Below are 23,779 nucleotides of genomic sequence, written 5' to 3'. Positions count from 1 at the left end.
GAACATCCCTTGTAAGAAATGTTACAATTAGAATGAAGTGTTCTTTAAATAACCACAGCCAAATGGACTGTGGAGGTTTGTTTTTTGTTTTTGTTTTGTTTGCGGGTTTCTTTTGTGTGTATTTGTGGTTTTTTTTGTGTGTGTTTTTGGTTTGGTTTGTTTTTTTTTTTCAATTCCAAAAAAACCCAGAAAAGATGCCATGTCATGCATAACAAATAAAGTAAATCAGTTGTGTTTAAAATAATATTTTTTTCTCTTTTCCAATAGAAACAAGTATGTAGTGATAAAACAATAAAAAATCAGGAGCTTTTACCAGAAGAGTTATGTATTCGTATATAGGACTTCGGAGGAGGGTTAACTGCTCCCCTGGTACCAGCTAATGTTGTGACTTTTAGAATAGACCAACAACTGTTGGGTATAGAAGGTAGTTTGGATTATGCATAGTTGGACACAGGTCTGTAGTGAATTGCTTTGTGAGATATCAGTGTGAGGCATAGAGTATCAGCATGTTTCTTTCATTTTTCTCCTCTCCGTCACAGAAATTTATATATGTATTATAATTTGAAGACTGAGCTGCCCTTTAAACCTAGAAAGAAAATATTCAAGCTTAAAAGCAAAAATAGTAGATTAAATTATTTTAATTATTGTTCATTTGTGTTACAGAATGGAAGCCTACTACTAAATTAAAAATCATGAAATGGAAAATGAAAGGGACATTCAGTGGTTATGATATGATGAAAGAGAATAACTAGCAGTTAGCAGTACATTAGTATATGATTATTTTTTTTCTGTTTGCTTTACTGTAATTTCACTTAATTTTGCAGTAATATTAATTTGATTTATTTAAGATTGTCATCTAATATTTATCCAGGACTTTTCACTGTGATAAATCCCCATTTACAAAACAGTATCACTGATTTTAGTGGTGATATTACAGTGTTAGGCAGGGAATGAAGAACCTGTAGCTAATCTCATTGTCACTTTAGCTTGCAGTAAACAGATTTAGTGTTGAGTGGGACAATAGGATGTGCTGGGAATGACTGGATCAAATAGAGAGGATTTTAGTAATGGAAAAGCATAGGCAAAAAGCAGAGAAATGGCTTTGGAATGGTTAACTGAAATTTGTATCACCAGAGGCCATTGTAGCAATGAACTCCTAAACTTGTGATGTAATCCACCTGTTCTCTTCCCCAGTGCTATGATCTCATTAGCAGAACAGTGACTTCACTTTGAAAAGTATAGTAGCTGGAGAGAGTCCAGCTGCAAGTGATGATAATGATCAGCCATCTAAAAGTTTGCCGGCAGGGAAAGGTTGAGCAAACTAGGATTGTTTAGTCTGGAGAAGACTGAACTGAAGGGAGTTATGTTAATCTCTTTCAATATAGAGAAGATTATTTAGTAAAAGAACAAGCTCTTAGTCATAGTTAATTTGGCTATTAGGAGAAGTAGTGGATTTGAATTACAGTGAGAGAGATTTAATGTGGACGTGCTGGAAAATTCTGATGATGAGCATAATTAAGCACTGGGTTGCATTACCTGGGATGCTGGGCAGTCTTCAACACTGTGGGCTGGTAGGAGCAGGTGAGCTGTACAGGCAGATTTTGCAGAGTTGATTCACGGATAAGGCCAGAGGAGTACTCCCAAGATCTCCTTCAGCCATCATTTCTTAAGTTTTCTGTCTTTTGTTAGATTGCTTTGTTTGATTTGGTAGTAATCCCCTCAAAGGTAGATTTCCTGTATTCCTTGAGCAAGAGATTTATTAGTTAACAAACTTGGTTACTTATTCAGGATTTTTTTTTTTTTTTTTTTTTTTTTTTTTACATGACAGCGGTTTAATACTTCCCAAATTGATTTATGTTCGTTTATGTGGACAACAGTTTCTTATTGTGACACTGGTGATATCTTTTGCCTAGAACTTCTTTCCATACCATTCTTCAGAGAAGCATTTCCCTGTAACCGAAAGCAATACAACAGTTCTACACATAATTATATTTAAAATGTATCATTAATTAGCTAAAAAGTAGGAAAGGTATGATCATCAGCATTTCTTATTTACCTTATTCTTCTAAATAGATAAGGAAATGGTTTCTTAAATAAGTATTCAGTAAAACTGAAAAAGACAGTCTAAAGAATTTAGTTGTCATGAGAATACATTGAAATTTTTCTATCTGGCCTAGTTATGATCTTAGTTTTTCATTTGTGCTCATAATATATAGTACCTGAAATCTGCCCTGTCAGATTTTTCTAGGCCTTTCATAAAGTTAACATCTTCTATACTTATGTTACTCCAAGGATGAAGACACTCCAGCCTCTGAAGGCATTCTCCTCCATTTTTTAACTCCCTTTATCACTCTGAAGTGTCTTATAAATACCTAACTTTACTTCTCATTGCTATAATTTAAGCCAAATATTTTTTATTTTATTATATTCAGTATACATTGAGCACATCCTTATTATTTTCACGTATTCAAAGACTGTTGTTTTAGCCCCTGGGCTGTGTTGTTTCTTCAGGTTATGCATCCTGAATTGGTTCAATTTAGTCACACAGATGCTGTTTTCTAGACACACTTCTGATCTTTGTTGATTTCCTCTGGACTCCCCATTTGATTCTCCTTCAAACTGAAACACAACGATCTTCAGCCTTTGTGAAGTGCTCTGGCTGAAGTCTCACTAGTGTAGAGTACAGGAGGAACATCATTTTACATGTTAATGAACGTAGAGTAGAGGGGAAAGATTATTTTATCAGCCTGGATTTATCAGGATTGCAGTTGCCCTTTTTGCAACAGTATGACATTGGTTCAACATATTATAATCCACTAAAGCCCTGAGATCTAATTTTATTCTGAAGAGCTGATATCTTTCTGTCCTTCCTGATCCATACAGTGCTACCTTTTAGTTGTTCCTGTTAAACTGCATGCTCCTTTTTTTTTTTTTTCAGACTTTCTGCAGTGTCATTTGGAGTAAGTGTCTCAACCTTCAACATAGCTTCAACCTCTTCCAGTGTCATTGCCCAAATTTGATCACTATATATTATATTTTACCACCCAAACTGCATCGAGTTGTTATTAGAAGTACTGAATAATAGCAGACTAAGAATAGGCCCTTTTCAGGCCTCACTCTGTACCATCTCTTCCATTCTGACAGTGAATCAATGGAAAAAATTATCTTCCTATAGCTTTCTGATATAATTTGCACCTGGCCCTTAGGGGCTAGATCTGTTTCAATAGGTTGCTTATGACTGAGAGTGTAATTTAAAGCAGTGTCAAAAATCTTTCTAATGTTAAGATAAATGACACCTAGCTGCTTGCCTCTCCACGATGCCTGTTACCCTCTCACTGGAGGAAATGTCACAGCTCACTGTTGACAGATCCCTGTTGGCTGTTATTTGTCTTGTTTGATTTCTCTGTGTTTTTGAAATGTGTTTGTTTATTTCTTTAAGGATTTTTTTCTGGGAATTCAAGTTAAACTGAATGATTGATAATTCCCTGGCTGCTTCTTTCCCCCACTTTTCTGAGCATAAGCACTAGGTTTCCCATTAGTAAGTTCTTCATACTTCCCCATAAAGTCTCAAGAGCTTTCTATCTCCTCAGTCAGTTTTTTTAAGTACCATAGAATAAAACTCAATATGTTCAGTCTATATGAAAATGCCTGACTTCCTGAAGTACTCTCATTTTGAACATGTTCATCTTTCTTTCCTTAGAAACAAGATTTTTTTTTTTTTTTTTTTTTCTGACTAAATGTGCTGTGTGGTATTTTCTCTAGCTTAAAATTCTTCCACATGCTTGTTTTGTGCCTGCCAGATCACTAAGTCTCTCCACAGAATTTTCAATTTAATTATTGACTCTTCATTCTAAGCAGCAGTATAGACTTGGCAGAGAGAGTTCTTCCCCTGCTGCTGAATATCTCAGTGTAAAACAGAGCCTGTTTTCTGCCAGTTCCAAACTAGTTCAGACATTTTGTATGTGATTTTGTTACCTGGCTGGAACTGTGTTTAAAGGGCCAGTGTGATTTTGTTGCTGTAATGCTGAAAATTCAAAATTATTGTAGTGGAAATATCTAACTGTTCACTAAGAGGAACTGGCAAAGAAGGTATGGGCTGTTATAATGGAAAACCATCTTAAAGTAATGTCAAAATGCGCATCTCAATCATTAGGATTTTGCAGTGCTGTGGAGTAGAATGTACTACACATATTAACAGCTTCTTTTCCTAGAAACAGGTTAGACAAACATATCAGGAATGGTTTGGGTATAGTGGCTCTTTTCTTGAGACAGGGAAATAAACATGATCCCTACATTTCAACTAAGCTTGTCTGTTACTCTGTCACAGTCAATTAAGGTATAAGGTTGCTGAGGTGAGGGCAACTTTGCTCAAAATTTCAAGTGCTTCACTTTGCTGAAACACTGGTTAGAGGCTGAGAAACACAGAATCACAGGTCTGTTTTCTGTTACTCTTCGAGAGATCAGTGATGAAGTTACTGCCTTTGTGTTTCCTGTCTTGCTGCTGCATATGCTTGGATGGAAAACTCAGGAAAAATATGGAAAATTACCCTGCTCTCTTCTTTCGTTTCGCTCATTATAAGTATTTTTGCCATAATTTCCTTAAAAAGCACCTGTTTGGAGGTATGTTAAAGCTGATGGCTATCAGCTGACCAGTGTTACCTTATTGTAGTTAGGATGTCCTTTTCTGTATTCTGCTGATACTCTACTTTCCTTTATCTTATGGTTTGAACGTGAATTCTTTAAGATTGAGACCATCATTTTTTCTTTCAGATTTGCACAACCCTTAGTGCAATTGAGGTCTTGGTCTGTGACCAGTGTGGGAATAAAAATGATACATTGTTTCTGTACTGGTATTATTTTGTGGGAAAGGTTTTGTGGATTGGAATTTAGAGCTATTCATTCTTCAGTTTCATATGCATAATGTCTTCTCAACTGATCAAGAAACAGGAAATAGATTAAAACATTTAAAATAATGGGGCAGGATCAACATCTTTTTTCATACTGAATTGAGGCTTTCTGTGATTAGCTAATTTCTAGTTTTAAAATAATGAAATATTAAAGATAAGAAAAAAGGTGACAAATAATCTCCTCAAGTAATATTATATATGTGTATGGGTCATGTCCTTATGAGCATAACTCTATTGTAGTTGCTGGACTGATCTAAATCTGCTGAAGGTCTAGCCCAGTATATAGTCCCATGTTTTTGCAGGCCATCATGGAGGTGTTCGGGGACAGAATTCTCTAGCTTTTTTTTTTTTTTTTTTTAATGAAGAAATTCACATTTAAACCAATAGAATGATTAAAACAAGTAATGGTGACTATTGTTTTCATTAAATGATGGGATTTATTCAACAAATTTGTCTTAATTTTAAATTTAAAAAAAATCTATATAAGATTCCTTTAAAGTAAAATGGCAGCTGTGCTTAGGACCTTGTGTTACTTCTGTTTACTCTGACCTACGAAGTGGGGGAGAATCTGAACACCATTAGGAAGAAAGGCATCTGACACAGATTGAAGGGAAATGTAGTAGTTATAGACCAATGGACTTGGGATGGGTCAACACAAGCTTTAACTTATGTAACTATAAATAAAGGCATCAGATTTGGGAGGAGCATGTTTGGTAGGAGTATTAAAAGCTTCATGAAGAAATGTGATTAATCTATTAAACTAGTGATGGCACGGACCTTGGGAAAAACTGAGAAGATTCACCAGACACTAAGAGAGTGATGTTAAAATCTCTTTGCCAGAACTAGGCTCCTTTTCTTTTCTCCAAGCACTACATTTTTTGAAGTATGCTTGCAGGCTACTTCTGCATGATCAACTGCAGGAAGATAGTACTTCCAAGCCTTATTGTTCAAATGGCCTTAGTACTAGAGCTGGTCAAAAATTGCTTGACAAAAAAGGGAAATGGTGGAAGGTTTCCTTGCAAAACAGCATTTTCTTAAAGAAAAATCTAAATCAAACAAGTTGTGTTTGTCTGTTTTAATTTGAAGGTTTTTGGATGTATTTAATGATTAGAAAAGTTATGGCACAGTTTGCTTTTGATAGTATTTAATGACTTCACTCCCCATGTGTACATTGTAAGTTATACATGTAAATACTAATTAAAATCTCTCCAAGTGCATGTCAGGCACATGTAAGGGCAGTGATAACTTATAGCTGAGGATACGCAATAGAGATTGTCTGTGGGAAAACGGTCTGCATAAAAAATAACATTGGAAACCTGATTTGCAGTCTGATCTGCTGATAGTAATTACATATTTTCAAAATATAGACAATAGGTCATGTAAAGCATGTCCAAAAATCTGAGATTGTTGATGTCATCTTGAAAAGGATATTTCTTTGTCATGCAATTATTAAGGAAATAATCGGGGGGGGCAGTGTTTGGGGTTTTCAGTGTTTTGGGTTTTTAGTCTCATTTGCAAATAGAGACTATCTCCAGAATCAGGTGCTTCAACATCAATTGTGATTCATGCTTTCAAGAAAGAAAAAAGATCTTGCTTGTGTTCAATAGAAGTGCCCACTAAATTGCTGTAAAATTCCATCTGATAGGTATACGGTGCAGTAACAGTAGGTGCTTACTTGGTGACCTGCTAATCACTGTACTTTGTGCTAACCTACTCCCCAAGACTGAGAATAAAAAGATGTTTTCTGGATATTCCATGCACATTAATAAGTTTGTTGTTTCTCAAACTGAAGAACAGAATATGATGTTGTTCATCCTACCCTTGTACCAGAGGTCTGTTACGGTCAGCATTTCTGTAGACCATCAGTACCAACAAAACCTCAGGTAGAGAAAAGTAAAAGTAAAAAAAGTAAAATAAATAGATGCCAAAACATGTAAAGGTTAGCATTTAAGACTGGGGTTTAAAGTCTGTATAGCACTAATAAACACTCTCTGTGGAACAGGGTACAGTGGTACAATTATTCCCTGTTTAAGGTTTCCACAGTATGATTCCCTATGTAAGTATTCACCAGTCATGAATTATATGACCTAACTCATTAGACTGATTCCTTTGAGGTAAAATTACAGTCTAAGCGCACTAAATCACATATTTCCATTGATACAGCAAAGCTAGTATTTAACCTTTTCTGTTTATAAGCAAAAGAAACTTTATTCACACCTTTCTTTTCTGTTTGTATGTATTACCTCAGAGCATCCTTTACTTTAGTTATTTTACCCTAGCTAAGAATGACTTGTTAATATGGACAGAACATTAAAAATGCATTCTCTTAGCTTTAATAATTCCAGAGACTGGTGATATTGTAGCTCTGGGAAACTGGAGATGAAAGGAAAGTTTTTTGACATGCTGAGGAAGCACAGAATTGTTCTTGATGTTTCTGGTACTAATTCTTTGAAAAATATTACTCAGTTTTAAAAATAAAAATTGCTTCAATCAAGCTTTCTAAAATATAACTTCTTCCTATGCAAAAAGCTTTCCAGACCTGAGAGACGGATATCATTTATATCCCTGCTTAAATTTCTTACTCAAATTTTAAACTTTCTTAAATGTCTCCACAGCTCTTGTCTGCATGACAGTTTTCCTCCAGCTAATTGCAGAGTCGAGATTTAAGACAGTTAGTTTGTCCAAGGTCTCCAAGAAATTCAGACTGTGTCAGAACCATGCAGGCTAACTCTAAGCTTAGAGACCGAAGTTGCTTAACTGTTCTGTAGTACTCCTTTCAAATAATATATATATTGCCTTCATTCCTGTAGTCAGGACATTTTAAATCTTATGTGAATATAATTAATTATACATACATGCGTGTAAATAGGTATTCAAATTTAAATGACAGTAAATTTAACTGTGTTGTTTTTTCTATAGAGAAGCTGTGACATAAAGACAATAAGTGTTGTGCCTAGGTGGAACTTCGGGCAGATGGATTCACAGTTAGGAGAAATCAGCTTCCCTTTGGGTTGTAATAGCAACCTGTGCTTCTGTCCCTACAGAAAAAGAATTATTTTCCTTGTAGTATTTCGGACTGGTCTTTTAATGGCCATTGCATCTGATCAAACTTCTCAGGCTTCTCTTCAAACTGCTGTTTAACTGCTTTAATTTTCAACCAGTATGTGGTAAAACCAAATATATGATCCCATGTTCTTTGCAAAGTTCAAGGAATGTTTATGCTTGAAATTCTAGGATGTGACATCCCAGTTGTTAGGAAAACATCTGTATGGGGTGAAAAATGTAAATTATTTACAGCAATTATGGCAAATTTGGTAATGATTGTGATTTTATGCTGCTGTCGACAATCTGGATTATATTTTTTTAAAATTTAAAACTGTATTTTTTGTCTTTGACTTCTCATTTGCATATGCCTACTTAAATATTTGCAAGTTCAGTATACCCATCTTTTCTCTAGAGGGATAAAATCTGTCTGGCAGACTGAATGCAATGATTGTTATATTTAGATTCATAATGATTTCCCTTTAGTTGAACCAGTTTCAGTTTAATTTTGGTTTTTGATAGTTCAGATGGCTAGACTGGACAAGGTACGTAAGAGACTTGAACTGTTACTGTGAGAATAGATGCATTTGACAATTTAAAAAGGTAAATGTTAGACTAACTTGCCTTAATTCACTTACTTGCTATACTCCTCTGATGAACTTTTGTCAGAAGATAAATACTTCTAGGAACTCAAGACAAAATTAAGAACAACTCTTCATGACAGCTGGAGGTGATATTTCAGTTCCTTGTTGTTTTTTTAGCTTAGAATCTGAATATCTGTTGAAAGCCATATGAATTTATATGTGATAGCTCTGATGCTTCTGAAAGTCTTGGCTAACTGACTACAAAATAAGATGTTTGCCTGTTCTGACAACTCTAGTAGAATGCACTGCTTATGTTCCTCCTGTCCATATCTAGTATAATTCCATTCATTATAATTATATCCTTAAACACTTATTTTCCATTATTTTTAGCAAATATCTAGCTCTGAAATAAGATTTCAAAAATGAAAATTCCTACAAGTGACAACATAATCAAAAACATAAAAATATTATCCACCAATGTCCTTGATATAAACTCTCTGAAGGCTGTCCAAGTGCCTTTATATTGTCACTGGCTGCTGAATTATGTAAGTGATAAATTATTCCACGATCATTTAGAAAGGAAAAGAGCATGTTTTTGTGCACACAAGTGGTTCAGGAATGATATGTGACTGACTAGCAGCATTTTTGAGGGCATTGCTAAATAAATGTTGCTTGATTATTGGACGAACACAGTTGCCAGTAATGTGAATGTGCTACTTGTAGTGTGTTATGTAAATCTCATCTTGTTTTGGCCTAGTTCTCCATCATTAAATTTTAACTTTATTATTAGGTATTAGAGGAAATTGTATTTTTAATGTTCGTGAAGGATAGAGGTGTTTACTTGATTGTGATATGAAATGGCATTTTGTCTGTATTTTAATAGTTTAGTGATCTGCAAATCTTAGTACTGCAAATTAAAGCAAATTGCAGCTCTGTCGGGCAGATATCTCATATAGAGATGATTTTTATGTCTATTTAAATAGCAGTGAAGCCATTCTCTTCTTGTATCATGATGCATTTCACAGAAAATGAGTACATGTCTTACAGACATGCTGTCATACTCTTTCTGATGTTTTCATTCGGGTAAGTATCGGAATAATAGAAAATGGAACATTGTCTTAGGAGAATGTGAGGTTCTTCATGATAGCACATCAATCTATCAGACACTCTCTAAACTCAGATAAGCTACTCAAATAAAATTAATAATAATGTTTAAACTATTATTAATAATAGTTACAGAGCTAGACTATTCCACTCTGACCTGGATGATGAATTCTGATACATTTAACAATGAACTTTGCCTTGTCATGTATCATACTGTAGTGAACAGCAGCTACAAGATGTCACATGAAAACGAAGGTGGCAAAATAAGTCTTTTAGAAACTAAGTTTACCTAGGGCTACTTAATAATCTGAGACTCACACAGCCTTAGCAGAGTCTGAGCAGTATAAAGACTGCTGCAGACCCAGATATTTTGATGAGTAAGGGCTGAAGAGCTGCAGAACTTTTTCATTCTTTTTCAGTGTCAGAAACCTCCTTCTTTTCTGTCTTTCTTTTGTCTGGCTTTGGCTTCTTTGTCAGTTTTTTTCCCTCATGAGAATTTTGTTCAAAATGTGTGCCTAAAGTTAAGCTCCCCTGAAGTCAGTTTTGTAACATCTGAACTTCTAGATCACTTTGGGGCAGGTTTTCCAAAGTGTTTAGATTGTGAAAACTGCGGATGGAAGCATAGTGGGATTTTCAAAAGCACTTAGACAAGGCACTTAGCTCCCATATAAATTAATTAGCTGGATTGAACAAGTTCCCCTTGGTACTTTTGAAAGTTCCACTGCTAAGTGTTTATGTCTACATAAAAAAATATGATTTTCAAAACAGGCTGAGCGTTCAGCAACTCCCTTTAAAGTTTATGACTATTATATGTTTTCAACTATTCTGAAAATTATTCAGTGTCCCTGGCTTTATATTCCCAAATGATCCTCCTTTGCTTTCTTGTTTCTTAACAGTTTCTACTGTCATTTATTGTCTAAAGTTAATCTCAGAGAATAAATGGGATCAATAGTATTGTAATCTAAGGATCAAAAAGTAATTACACAGGTGAATCTTCTGCACATGTTTGAGAAGCCATGTCCCTTGGGACACACATTCAGTGGCTCTAAAAAGTGATAGAGCTTTAAACCCATTGTTGTGATTATATCTCATACTGGATTTTTTTATTACATTCATATTATGCAAAATAATAGCTGAAAAATACATTACAGACAAGGAACGCTGCAGGTTATGGATAGCTGGGAATGAACCAGATGACCAGAAGTAGCATGACATTTCAGTCTTTAATTGCTGCATATACAGAAACCCTTAGCAGACCTGTTTGGATATAAGAAAACAAAGCAGTCCTTACTCTGAGGTAGAGATTCCCCTGCCCTTTAGTCTGCCTCTGTTACAGTAGTGTCTAAGTAGCAGTCTGAGGGTGTACACACATTTTGGTTTGTACATGCATTTTGGTTTCAATCAAGAATGTGCTCTTGAAATGAAACAGATAATTATCCCCACTCAGCAAACCTTTTTGTGGAGTGGGTCTCAGGCTATGTGAACTGGGTCTATTTGACTGAAATGAAAACAGAAGACACTTTTCAGGAGGACATCTCATCTTTAATCATTACTGGGTGTTAAGTCCACTGAACTATGGCAAACTTAGTTCAATATAATCCTCCTTCTCTGACTCTAATTTCAAATTCTGACCAATGTGATCATCAAGTCCTCAGACCTGACACCTTTGCTCCAGAGACTGGCCCATACTATACCATGTTGCTTGTTATTGAAGCTATAAACCGAGTTGTCAGGATAGTTGGGTTCATGGGAGAATCCCTTCTTTGCACCCGCTTCCAGAGTTAAAAATCCTACAATACCACAATTTTCTCAGATCTGCAAGCATATTAAAGAGGATCTCTAAATTCAAACACGGGTCATCGTTTCTTGGGAATATGTCTTTTCTTGCTTGTTAGGTAGAAATGAAATAAAAAACTCATGAGCAAGAACTCATAAAGTTTCTGTTAAGAGCTTTTTCAGAAATGTAGGTCAACCTAAGTGTAGCTGCAGGATTTTCATAACTTGTATAAATTGTAAAATGTACCTGTACCAGCCATTCATTCTGGTTATCCTCTACATTGATTTAGGGTTTTTTTATGTTTTAAGAGTCCATTCTTGTTTGAGTTCTTCCATTGGTAACAGCTAATAGTGGTTATATTCATAATTAATTAAAAAAAAAAAAAGACTCATGTTGTTTACCTTGTGTAGTTTATGTGTCAGATGTACTAGAATGAAAAACATAATATGAATCTTTACCAGTGACTTTCAGAAATAGGAATTTATTATCTCTTTTTGCCACTGAGATGCAAAACCTGAGGCATTCTAATGTATTACCAACCAGGAAGAGTTTTTAAGCATGTTTTTAGTCAATTAAACCACCATCAAGATGAAAGTATGTGAAATCATAAATAACTGTACAGTAAAAGGATATTTTTTCACCTTTTATTCTTTGTTAAAATAGAAACTCTGAAAGACACAGAGGAATTATGTTTATCTATCTGAACTATGGATTCACAATACAGTAAATGTGGCTTTAGGTCGCTTAATGCCAGATAAGCAACACTGTAGCCTCATGGTATTAAATGCTGATCTGGTATAAACTCACTATCTAGTATAACCTCACTTTGCTGGTTCAAATGTGTTTAAAAAATTGGACACCTTAGCTTTATTCTATCAGGCTTTCTGCCAGATCAGATATTGCCTGTCCATGCATTCCAAGTTTATGATGTATCAGGTGTTGTGCATTCTCCTGTTGATTCTGTGTTATGTGCTATAATCTGGCAAATATGCAGTACTGTTCTTTTTTGAGTCACCTCAAACTTATCCACAGATCTGGATTAATGACCATGGCCTCCTGTTTCCCCTATTACTATAGTATCTGACTAAATCACAAGCTTTGATGTATTTATTCTCCTAACAACACTGTGAAGGAGAATATGTCTTTGCTATCACACTGATTTCATCATAACATGTTTTCTCTCTTGTCTAGTAGATGAAACAGTAGGGGTTATGCAGGCTTTGAGAATTTCAGTGATTAAAACCAGGGGATTGCAACAGAGGCGGATATTTTCTTAGAGTGTCAAGTGCTCTGCTAGGGCTCTGTCAAAGCTGTGTCATGCAACTGGATTATTCTTATCATTTCTAGGAAGCTAATTACTTAAATGATTTCCTTTAGATAGTCACCAGATGCTGCATTTTTTGTAATTATCACAGTCCTTGATATAAAGTATGGTTAACTTCTGTAGGTTCAGAACCAATCCAAATCCCTCTGAAGTCCTTGAGTGACTCTGGGGATTCACAGAGCTGGTTGTATAAGTACATTTCTTGTCTCCTCATTATTGTGTGCTTCCTTGTTCACCCCCTTGAGTGGTTAAAAAGAACAAAGTCCTACACTGAGCAGAAGCATGGACAGTGGAGACAAAGTGCCCGTCTGCTTGTTGCTGCTTTATTTACCTTGTGTGGTGCTGTAACAGGTGCTCCGGCACTCTGAGGAAGGTAAATGAGGCTGGTAACATTACATTGTAATTTTCTCTCAAACCTGTTGAAAAATTGCTGGAAAAACAAACTGTTAAGGCCACAATTATCCTCTGTCCTCATTCTATCCTCCTCCAGAAGGAACTGAAAACATTCCTGACACGTGAAGTTATATTATTGCTGTTTCACTTATAAATAAAGCCTCCAAAGGAAACAAAAGTGCTAAGCACTCAAGAATAAGACGAGTCCTTTGTTCTTGAGTGCTTACCACCTAATAAAGGTATGAGAGGTGGAACATGGAAGCAACACTGAGTGATTCTGGTGCCTATAAGTAACTCTTTGCTCCTGGCACTGCTCTGGTTCACTCAGTGTGAACCCTGGCAGAACATGGGTTCACTAAGGGTGGGATAAGCAGAGTTAGGACCAACCTGAGTGACAGTTTTAAGCAGGAGATGCTTTAAATCCATGACTTTCCTATTCAGATGGAGGGCATGCAGGAAGAATAGATAAGTGGATGAAAAAAGTATATTTTTTTAATGCGCTGCTATGGAGAAATCTGGGATTTACAAAACAAGAATGCCCTATGTACATCTGCTCTGTACTACAAAAATATCCTTGGACTTTTTAAATCAGGAGGACTAAAGCAGCAGTCATGACATCTTTTCCATTATTATTCAGAAAATGATATATACTCATTTTTACCTTCTAGAAATACAAACAAAACACTCATGTACATTTCAGAAATTAGAAAGTGGAAAAGTATAAAATATGCAGATTTGTGGAAGAGGTGGCATCACAGATCTTTTTTTTCTGGCATTATTTGTTCAGCCAGAGCTGATGCAAGGAAATTTTAATCTATTTTTTTGCTGTACCAGAAACTTATTTGAAACTCACATAGCTGTATTTTGTAATTAAATGCTTGAGAACTATTGGTATTTATATTTGCATGTGATTAACATAAAGCATTTTGGACAGGGTTTTTTCCTTTTAAACTGGCCTGGAGTCAATAAATATCTTTGCAGACATCAATTTGGTCAGAAATAAAGAGGTAAATAGAAACTAATGACACTCATCAAGCCTGTGGCATGAATGATTTATTGGATACAATCATTTAACACTTTCATAAAGTCAATACAAGGGAAAGAAACAGGTTTCTTATTATGGTAAACTGTATTTGTACTGTCAGCATGTAGTGATTTATGACAAACCTGTGGCCAGGATTAGGGTATTATAAATGGAGGAAAATAGAAGGCTCATTAATTTTTTATACCCACAGGTAGAAGACATGCAGTGGGCTAATAGAGAACGCACTCATCCAGCATCTGTCTGCAGCCTGCCCTGTAAAGCGGGAGAAAGAAAGAAAACCGTGAAGGGAGTGCCCTGCTGCTGGCACTGTGAGCGCTGCGAGGGGTACCATTACCAGGTGGATGAATTCAACTGTGAACTGTGCCCAATAAATAAGAGACCAAACATCAACCGCACAGATTGCCAGCTTATCCCTATAATCAAACTGGAGTGGCATTCTCCTTGGGCCATCGTGCCTGTCTTCATAGCTATTCTTGGCATAATTGCCACCACCTTTGTGATTGTGACATTTGTTCGGTACAATGACACACCAATCGTCAGGGCCTCTGGACGGGAGCTCAGTTACGTGCTTTTGACTGGGATTTTTCTCTGTTACTCCATTACTTTTCTAATGATTGCAACTCCTGATACAGTGGTCTGCTCATTTCGAAGGATCTTTTTAGGCCTTGGCATGTGTTTCAGCTATGCTGCCTTGCTTACCAAAACAAACAGGATTCACAGAATATTTGAACAAGGTAAAAAATCTGTTACAGCTCCCAAATTTATTAGTCCAGCTTCCCAGCTGGTGATCACTTTCAGTCTCATATCCATGCAGCTTATTGGAGTCTTCATCTGGTTTGCTATTGATCCACCACATACCATTGTAGACTATGGAGAACAGAGGACACTTGAACCAGAAAATGCCAGGGGAGTTCTCAAATGTGACATTTCAGATCTTTCTCTCATTTGTTCCCTTGGATACAGTATTCTCTTGATGGTCACATGCACTGTTTATGCTATTAAAACAAGAGGGGTTCCAGAGACCTTCAACGAAGCAAAACCCATTGGATTTACTATGTACACAACCTGCATAATTTGGTTAGCTTTTATTCCGATCTTTTTTGGTACGGCCCAATCAGCAGAGAAGGTAAGTGGTAATAAGTTTACGAATAAAATACTATCCTCTTTTTATATTCGTCTCACAATACTTGTAATACTACAATATTTTCACTATTACAAATGAGTAATTCTTAATACTAATTTCAAATAAACTCTCAGAATTCACAGATAATAAAATATATTATTCAAAATTTAGATTTCCTATATTTTAACACAAGAAACTGAATGTGGTTGTGGTGTGGCTGGCACAAAAATGTTGACACTTTTCTCAGTATTTCCTTAAGTGACTGTTTCTTTTAATGTTTATTATTACCATTCAGTGACGTCCTAGTCTGTTACATGAAGCACTATAAATCTTTGTTATCATCTGAAGATCTGATAGAAATAGTTGCATTTTAAAATTCTAAGAAGATCGACTTCCATTTGTCAAAAATAATGAAGAAGAATGTCTGGGCAGAATGAAAAAGAATTACTTTTCTATCTGGTTGATGCACATAACTTAAAAAAAAAAAAAGGAGTGTATGATGTGTATGTAAAATCAGAGAAAGCATAATCCACTGATTATTCTCTCAGATCAAAAAGAAAATATTTTCCAGATCTTTTAATGATAAATTTAATGCTGCATACTTGGATATTATTCTTTGTTCGACTGGCATGGAACATTCTTGATATCAGTCATGGTGGGCAGTACAAAACACATCAGACATTTAACTTTTCTGTAATGGGAAGGCAGAAGTAAATGTTGTTTGTGTGAGTTTTTATCTAGCTGATAGTGGAGAAAATGACAAGTTAGGTAAGAAAGAGCAGTGATACCAGCATCAGTCTTCAAAACTGAAAATCTATGAGATTTAGAAATAAGAAATTGAAGTAATCTACCTTTTATATAAACTGTTTCCCCTTCTCTTCTAGCAGGTCATTTTTACAATGTTTAAAAATGTACATTTATATTTAGTTAATTTAATTGGAAAAGTCAGCATGTGCCCAGTTATAATTGTGCAAGGGTTTGGTTTAGGAGGGACTCTTGTCTGCAGAATTAGAGAATAAGACTGTACAGCTTGATAAAACACCTACTAATGCAAGGAGAGGAATTGTATGGGGGATTGAGCATTGCAGAAAAATATTTTCGTCACTAAAATTAAAGTAAGCAGGCTTGCTGAATTGGATCAGGCGTCATTTCCTTGGCTTTTTGGATTAAGTCAGGGGAAGTGAGCACTAAGGTAATGGCATATCATATATACAGTCAGATAAAAAATCCTGTTTGATATAGGAAAACATGTTAAGGTGAACTGTATTTACATTCTGACTTTTTGTACATGCAGACATAAGTCAGAAAAATACTTTGTTATATAAATGTGGAGTACGTTTTATTTTAACATCTTGGGCCAGTCAGTTTTGTATCAAGTATCTATAACAAAAGAAATGTATTTCTGAGTATTCAAGCACAAAAAATATTACTTGACTGGTAACTACACAGTGATTTTTGATTTACATCATTGATTCACCCTAGCTTGTAGTGAAGGATGATTTTGTTTTCACCTCTGAAGATAAGTGAACACCTCTTTTGCATTTCTTTTATGAAGCCCAAGACTGAATACACAAATTATACTAAATAGCACAGCTTCTAACACTAAATTTCACTTGTAAGTTTCTCTTTTTCTTTTCCTAAATGATTTGTTATGCTTCAGATAATGACATTCAGGAGGACAAAACCCAAATTAATATGCTAATACAGTAGCTCTGTAATTCAAATAATACTCTTTGCAGTGTTTCTTTTTTTTTTTTTTTTCCCTGCAAATAAAAACATGTTTCCACACTGAGTCTTATAGACATCATCATAATAGCTTGTGGATTCATACAATTAAATTGCTTGTTTGAATAGGACAAAAATGTAATATCTTAGTCCACACATTTATACATCGTCTGAATAAACTCAGTTACTTGTAGGTTTCTCAGTTAATGCAAAACAACAAAAGAAGTATTTTCAAAACAAACTAAAACATTATAGAATATCTTACCTGAAATTCAGTATTATGATCTTTTTGGATGATGAAAGAAATGAAAGAAGAGAAACAGACTTTTTTTTAGGTGTTTACTTTGCAGTTGATTTTAGAATGCTGAAATTAGTATCTTTTTTTTTTTTTTTAATGGCTTGAGTTTGTTCAGAGAACTGAGCAATAAGCTGGGCCAGTTAAAAGCATTTGAAAGCAATGGTTCCTTTTTTTTTAAATGTTGACAGTAATAAAATTTAACACAGCATTCATTACAAGCCACTTCTTGTTTTTCTAAACATGGGTAGTGAATACAACAATAGCAGAAGTCATCATGCATTTTTTTGAAAGCAAGGTTATATTTACTTCACTATTCCATGAACACCGGTTAAGTAGAAAGCATATTGAGAAGATTTTATTTTTATTTCACTGTCAAAATATTTCCACTGATGAAAAATAAGGACCATTGATGCTAAAAACAGGTGTTTAGATTCAAAACTCATAGATAATCATGGAAAGTTTACCTTTATTTCCAGTGGCCTTGGATCAGATTCCAAAAGTGTAAATCTACTAAGAGATTATGGATAGAAACTGGAGGAGTATAAACCTGTACAGTTGGCACAAGTCCATAAATTGAGTATTCAAACTTCAAATATGCATGACGAAGGCCGTGTAAATAACCATAAGTGCATTACTGTAGAGAGACTGTATCTTATGTGTTCTTGCTGTGAAGTAAAACACGGGAAACTCATCTCTCTCCATTGTGCACGTGAGGAACCTTGGGTCTCCAGCTGGTTAATACAGCTGAGTTAAATGCCTGAAGTTGCATGTTGTGACACATCTGTAAGAGAAAACATGGTAAAAGTTAAGGTGACTTAGCAAGACTCAGTGAGAATATGTTGATTTATAGTCTTGACATTTGTAACATTTTTAACAGCCCTTTATAACAGATGCTGTTTCTACACATATTATCTCAGTTTACGTATAAGTTTAAACAAATACAAAATTGAAAAAACTATTATATAATATTCAAGAAATTAAAAGTAATATATATATATATATATGGAAAACTAACAACAGGTTAAAATATCAGTCCAAAATAACCTTGTATAACCCAGACTTGGTGGCTTTTTTAGGACTTTGTGTTCATTGTTTGTCCTTAATCTCAAAGAGTAGATTATAAACCCTTGTGTTTTTAAAGATGCCATATTTGGATTGTAATTTTTACAGATGTTCCCAAGGAAAAATAGGTGTTGATTTTTTTTTTTGTCTAATTAATTATTTTGTCAATTCGTGATCAAACCTGTTTTGACAGCTGCTTCTTTACAAAAGGAACCTACTACTATTAGTTAAATTATTCCAGTGTATCATTGAGCTAAATAGAAAATGTAAACCTAAGACATAAGATACCAATTTTCTAACACTTGCATAAATGTCAGTGAGGTGCTTTAGAAGAAAAGGGGTGAAATTCTGAGAGAAAGCATTCTGTGAATATAGCCTTCATCTGTGTCATGCATGTGTGTGTACATGGCAAAACACTGAAAGTACTAGGATCATCTGGAATAGAGATGTTTAAAATGTCATGAATACTGGAATGTCACAGAAAAAAAAAAACAGTGAAATTAGCTTAGTGATTAAAATATATGTTTGATGAACCTCTGGGTAGAATTAAGTTACGACAGCAGACTGCATAAAAATCAGCTGAGGATAGATGGGTGTCTAAATTACATCCCTATTTGATAAACTAAATTTCTAAAATTTCCTTCATTTTGCTAGTTTTGACAGGTGGATTGATTATGTTCATTTACTGATAATAAAGACATAATTTATTTTATTAACCTGGAAATACTGTTTTGAGTGAGAAGAACACTATTTGTTTCCCATACTGTAAAAGAGGACCATAGAAAACACTGAAGGACTTTTTTCCTTCTCTTCCCACCGGAAGCACTTGCAAGGTTTAATCTAACAAGGCAGACACATTTTAAAATACTTCAAATTATTCTGAGATGTTTTATCTCTCTTTTCATAGCTGCAGTAAAGGCAAAGCAAATTTTAAAGTATGACAGAAATCTTCCCATAAATTATTATCCTTATGATCTTACTATTCCAGTTTTTTTCATCTGGATTTGCTTATCATGTAGATCTTATGGTTATATCCAGCTGTTAGCGACAGTAAAAGAAGACTGGAACACTTCCAAGAGTATCTCAATATTAATTTGACCTGTTACCTGCTGTTGTAGTTGTCAGGTAGAAGCTACCCAGTTCTCAGTTTGAGGGAGAGGTAGCTCCATCAGTCTAGTAAGATACGCTATTTATATTAAAAAAAAATAACAAAAAAGCTACTAGTAACAATTCAGGAAGAGATCCACTGCTTCTCCCCACATTTCTACAAAATTTAGACAAATAACTTTTGTGTGTGTGAGTGTTTGTGTTATGAATTCTTGGCTAATTCCATTCCTGTGCCTGTAAGAAAATAAAGCATCTCAATGATGCCTCAGACTGTGTTTTAAGGAAGCAGATGGCACCAAGCCTTTTCTTTGCCTTGAAGCATAATCTTCCAGTTCTGATCATATTCAGAGATTTAACTCTGCAGGTAGTCCATGCAGTACACATCAGAGGAAAAATAAAGTATTTCTTCTATTTTATGAATAATGTTTGGCTTGATTAAACAAGTATCTTTAGTGCCAACACTGTGCAGAACGTGCAAGGGATCTTTGGAACAGTTTCTAATTTACATTCTTATGGGATTTGAAGTTAGAAGCCTCCCAAAGTGATACTTTCCAGAGTTTATCATTGTTAAAAACTCAATTTCTGTACTATTGCTGATTTTTTCAGAATCTTTAGAATATAGGAGGACATGCTGGTTTAAAAAAACCCGAACTATTAGTAACTGAATATTTGCATGTTTAGGAATATAACAAATTAGATAAAATTGACCAGATCATCTGATAAATATGTTGTCCTTCTCATTGGGAAGTGTACATTAAGAAAGGGCATACTTTTTGTAATGTTTTATTTTCACTCCAGAAATGAATGATTAGATGAAAAAGAGGCAAGGATGCCAAGTTCCTTCATGTTCTTTTGAGGTGAAATGCATCTGCAAAGGTTTGCTGAAGGAAAAAGGTGCCTCTGCTTCTGCCGGCTCATTAGATGTAGGTGTGACCTGCCTGCTTGAAGTACATGAGAGCTACAGGAAAGATTTCTTTCAGACTGTCCTCCTCACTCAATGAAATCTTGTAGAGGGCTGAATCCAGCTACTTTTAAAAGTGCTAGCCCCTATTTAGATTTTTTGTTATTCACCATAGTGTGTATTCAAGTTTCAGCAGGTGTTTTTGCTGAATGAAGGACTTAGTGCAAAGGTAATGCATACGTAATTTTAAAGACTGAACTTTATTGTTTTAAGATATGCCTACAATCTTTAGGTTGTATATTTAATTTCTCTCATTACTTTAATATTAATTAATTCACTAGCATTTCAAGTATGTACACTGAGCACTGATTTTAATTATAAGGTTATTAGGAGGTATCAGGAAGAAAGAAAATGCCAGCTTCTCTAAGAAAGAAGTAGATCATTTAATAAAATATAAAACCACTATTTTCACTTCAGTGAGACATTCGTGTGCACCTGTAGATTGTATACACTGTTATTTTCTGCATCGTTGCATATCTATTCCACTATAAGCACTGAGCTGGCATACCTAGTGTGTACGTTGAAGAGATGTGCACCTTTCACATAATGAGAAACACCCGCGTTTTGCTTATCTGACATGTTTGCTTGTGGTCCCATGTTGAATGATAGCTTCAGGGTCTTTGGGAAAGAAGGAGACAGGAAAGACTTGCCATAAAAAGTAAATTAACCTGTGACCTTCTTCCTGTCCTATTCTGGGGTAAGTCAGAGAGTTAGGTACACAAAACAAGAATGCTTGCCAGAAAGCATTAAATAGACCTTTTTGCCTGCTTGCTGGCTTCTGTGATAGGTACCTAATTCTGAGAAGCAGAAAGAATTTTGTAAAGTGCAGATAGCTAGATAATTCTGTCTTCTTCATCTACTTCTGTAAAGAATCACAGAGGGCAGCTTGTGAAACACCACAAATGTTTCAAAGAGATAACCTGGGAAAAAAAGATATGCCTTATCTACTGTATATCTACTGTAACCAGATTCACCTCATGAAAATGCTGATCTTTTAGCTCTGATTTGTTCAGTGCTAAAAATCTGTTTTTCTTCAACATGTGCAGGTAAATAAGAAATCCTTCCAGTTCTATTAGATGAACTTAGCACAGCAAGAAAGAGACTGCTTGTTGATATTAATATGCTATAAACTGTCATTATTGTGTTCCATCTACAAGTGTAACTGTGAGATGGGGTCTTCTCTGTCATTATTATGCACAGGTCAATGTCAGAGTCACTGATGGTTTTGTATAAAAAGAAAAAGTATATAATACATCTTAGATTTTAATCTTGCTTTTGGCTGCTTCATGTCCTGATGATCATGTACTGACAACTGGTGTTCAGCCACACTGCATCTGAAGAAGACCACAGACAGCTTAACAGTTCATTAAAAGCAAGCATATTTCCTTTGATCAGTTGCAAGCCTCTCTGTATGCAACAATAATGATTCAAAAGATGCACATGAAAAGTTGCACCGTGGGACCTTACAAAAAACTGGATTGAGACAGATATAGCTCCTGCACCTTGTTTTGTATTCAATACAGTCCATTCTTATACATTCAGAATGAAGGAGTATGTAGCAATTTTTGGACTCAGACACCTAATAGAAGCTCATCCTCACAGAAGTGTATGTGACTACAAACTCATTTCAGACTAAAATCTGGTCTTAGATCAGATCAGGTTGATGTGTTACTGACCAACAAATATTTCAGTGATTAATTCTAGTGCAGCCCTGTGGCCTGACAGGACCCCATTTCTTTCAGCCATTGCTTCAAGACAATGAAGTGACTTGCAATTTATAAATTCTTAGCTCTAGGGCATTGGTAGGGCTAGTTTAATTTCGATAAAGCAAAACTGGTAATAACACAAGCTGAACAGACAGTATCTTTAAGCAAATTTATTGCTTACTGAAAAATGGAATTGAATATGTTTGTAAATACAGAGGAAGAGATATTTTTTTTTCAGTTAAGAATGATGTGTTAAGCGCACATACTGGGAAACAAATATATCTGTGGGTAATAGGAAGTTAATTGCAGCTATTTTTTACACCTTTGTTGAGAAAAATATAAAATCTTTAAATAGAACGCTGTTTAGAAATTGAGTTGGACCTCCTTCTGGTATGGTCTTGTGAGACTTGTACTTGCGAGCTCCTGCCAAGTTGGAAGCAGTACAAAAATAGCCTTTGTTGTAGCTTTAACAGTGTTCTTACCTTACTGAAAACAAGTAAACACATGCATGAAAGAGAAGAAACAAATTAAAAAGGTTATTAGCTTAGCTTTGAACAGATATTCAGCTTCTCATCTTATTTCCTACTACAATAATTACAATTTTGCATGGGTTTCATAACTCTATCAAGATTTTGATCTTTCAAATACAATAAAATTCTGTGGACTGGTAAATTGCCATGCACAGGCTGAGCTTTAGTAACAATGCATGTACAAGCTCATCATATACCACATCTGGAACTTGACTCATGATCAGAACCTTATCATTACACCATATTTCCTTTAGACTAATAACATTTTCAAGGACAATTATGGTGACTCAACTAAAGTATTAGTTAAGTAAAGCAGTTTGTGCAGCTGAGACTATGTCAGTGAGTTGGACATCCAATAAAAATATAAGATCCAGAACCGAAATTTAATTAGATATAAACCCAGTAAAATTTGTAACAGGTTTGACAAACACCATAAAGGTCTAAAATTTCATTTAGGTGACAGTGAATGTTAAATTCATATCTCATAAAGATGGAAATATCAGGAACCAGAAAATGATGGAAGTCTGATTTCACACTGACTAGTGAGCTTTGTGCTTACTCTTAAAAAGCAAAACTAAATCTATTATGGGAATAAATCTTTAACTAGATTGTTAACACTGGATAAGCACGCAAGTGTGTATGTACAAGTATTTCATTTTACACAACTGTAGGCCCTTTCTTTCATGAAACCAGAACAATTAGCTTAAAGGCCCAACAGAAGCAATAATTTCAATATATATATGGTCACCTTCTACAAAACAAAGACTTTAATTAGTCATTTACATCTGTTTTACTGAAAGTCTATTTCTCTTTCCATTTCCAGTGAAGCTTCTTAACATGCAATAAAATGACAAAGAGAGATCCATATGAGCTAAGCCAATAGGGACAGAATGTTATACTTCTTTTCTAATAATCCAGCTAAAATGAATCAATTATAAAATATACTCTTCACTTTAGACATGAATTTTCAGTATGTAAATGCAGTTTGATGTTTTCCTAAAATGGTGCTTTCCAAACTTTTTGGTGATTTCATAATGTCAATTTACCAGAAACATCACCCTAGTAGAACAGTCAAATGATTGTTTTCATGG

The 23,779-nt window shown here is 35.0% G+C and overlaps 1 protein-coding gene across 6 annotated transcripts in view; it reads left to right on the top strand.

Annotated features, from left to right (window-relative positions):
- The window catches only part of GRM8 (glutamate metabotropic receptor 8), a 337,236-nt gene that overhangs the window by 275,240 nt on the left and 38,217 nt on the right, over positions 1-23,779 (top strand). For 5 of the 6 annotated variants that reach the window (XM_065857875.2, XM_071803378.1, XM_071803380.1 and 2 more), the window contains one exon: positions 14,367-15,302. The exons of the other annotated variant lie outside the window; for it this stretch is intronic. In XM_065857875.2, coding sequence (XP_065713947.1) covers positions 14,367-15,302 — 936 coding nt within the window. The remainder of the gene's footprint in view (positions 1-14,366; positions 15,303-23,779) is intronic. 6 annotated transcript variants of the gene reach the window in all.

This window comes from Patagioenas fasciata, chromosome 1 (assembly GCF_037038585.1).
Source record: "Patagioenas fasciata isolate bPatFas1 chromosome 1, bPatFas1.hap1, whole genome shotgun sequence".
Taxonomy (NCBI): Eukaryota; Metazoa; Chordata; class Aves; order Columbiformes; family Columbidae; genus Patagioenas; species Patagioenas fasciata.
The sequence above is the reverse complement of the archived record's forward strand: the minus strand, read 5'-3'. Positions and strand labels throughout refer to the sequence as shown.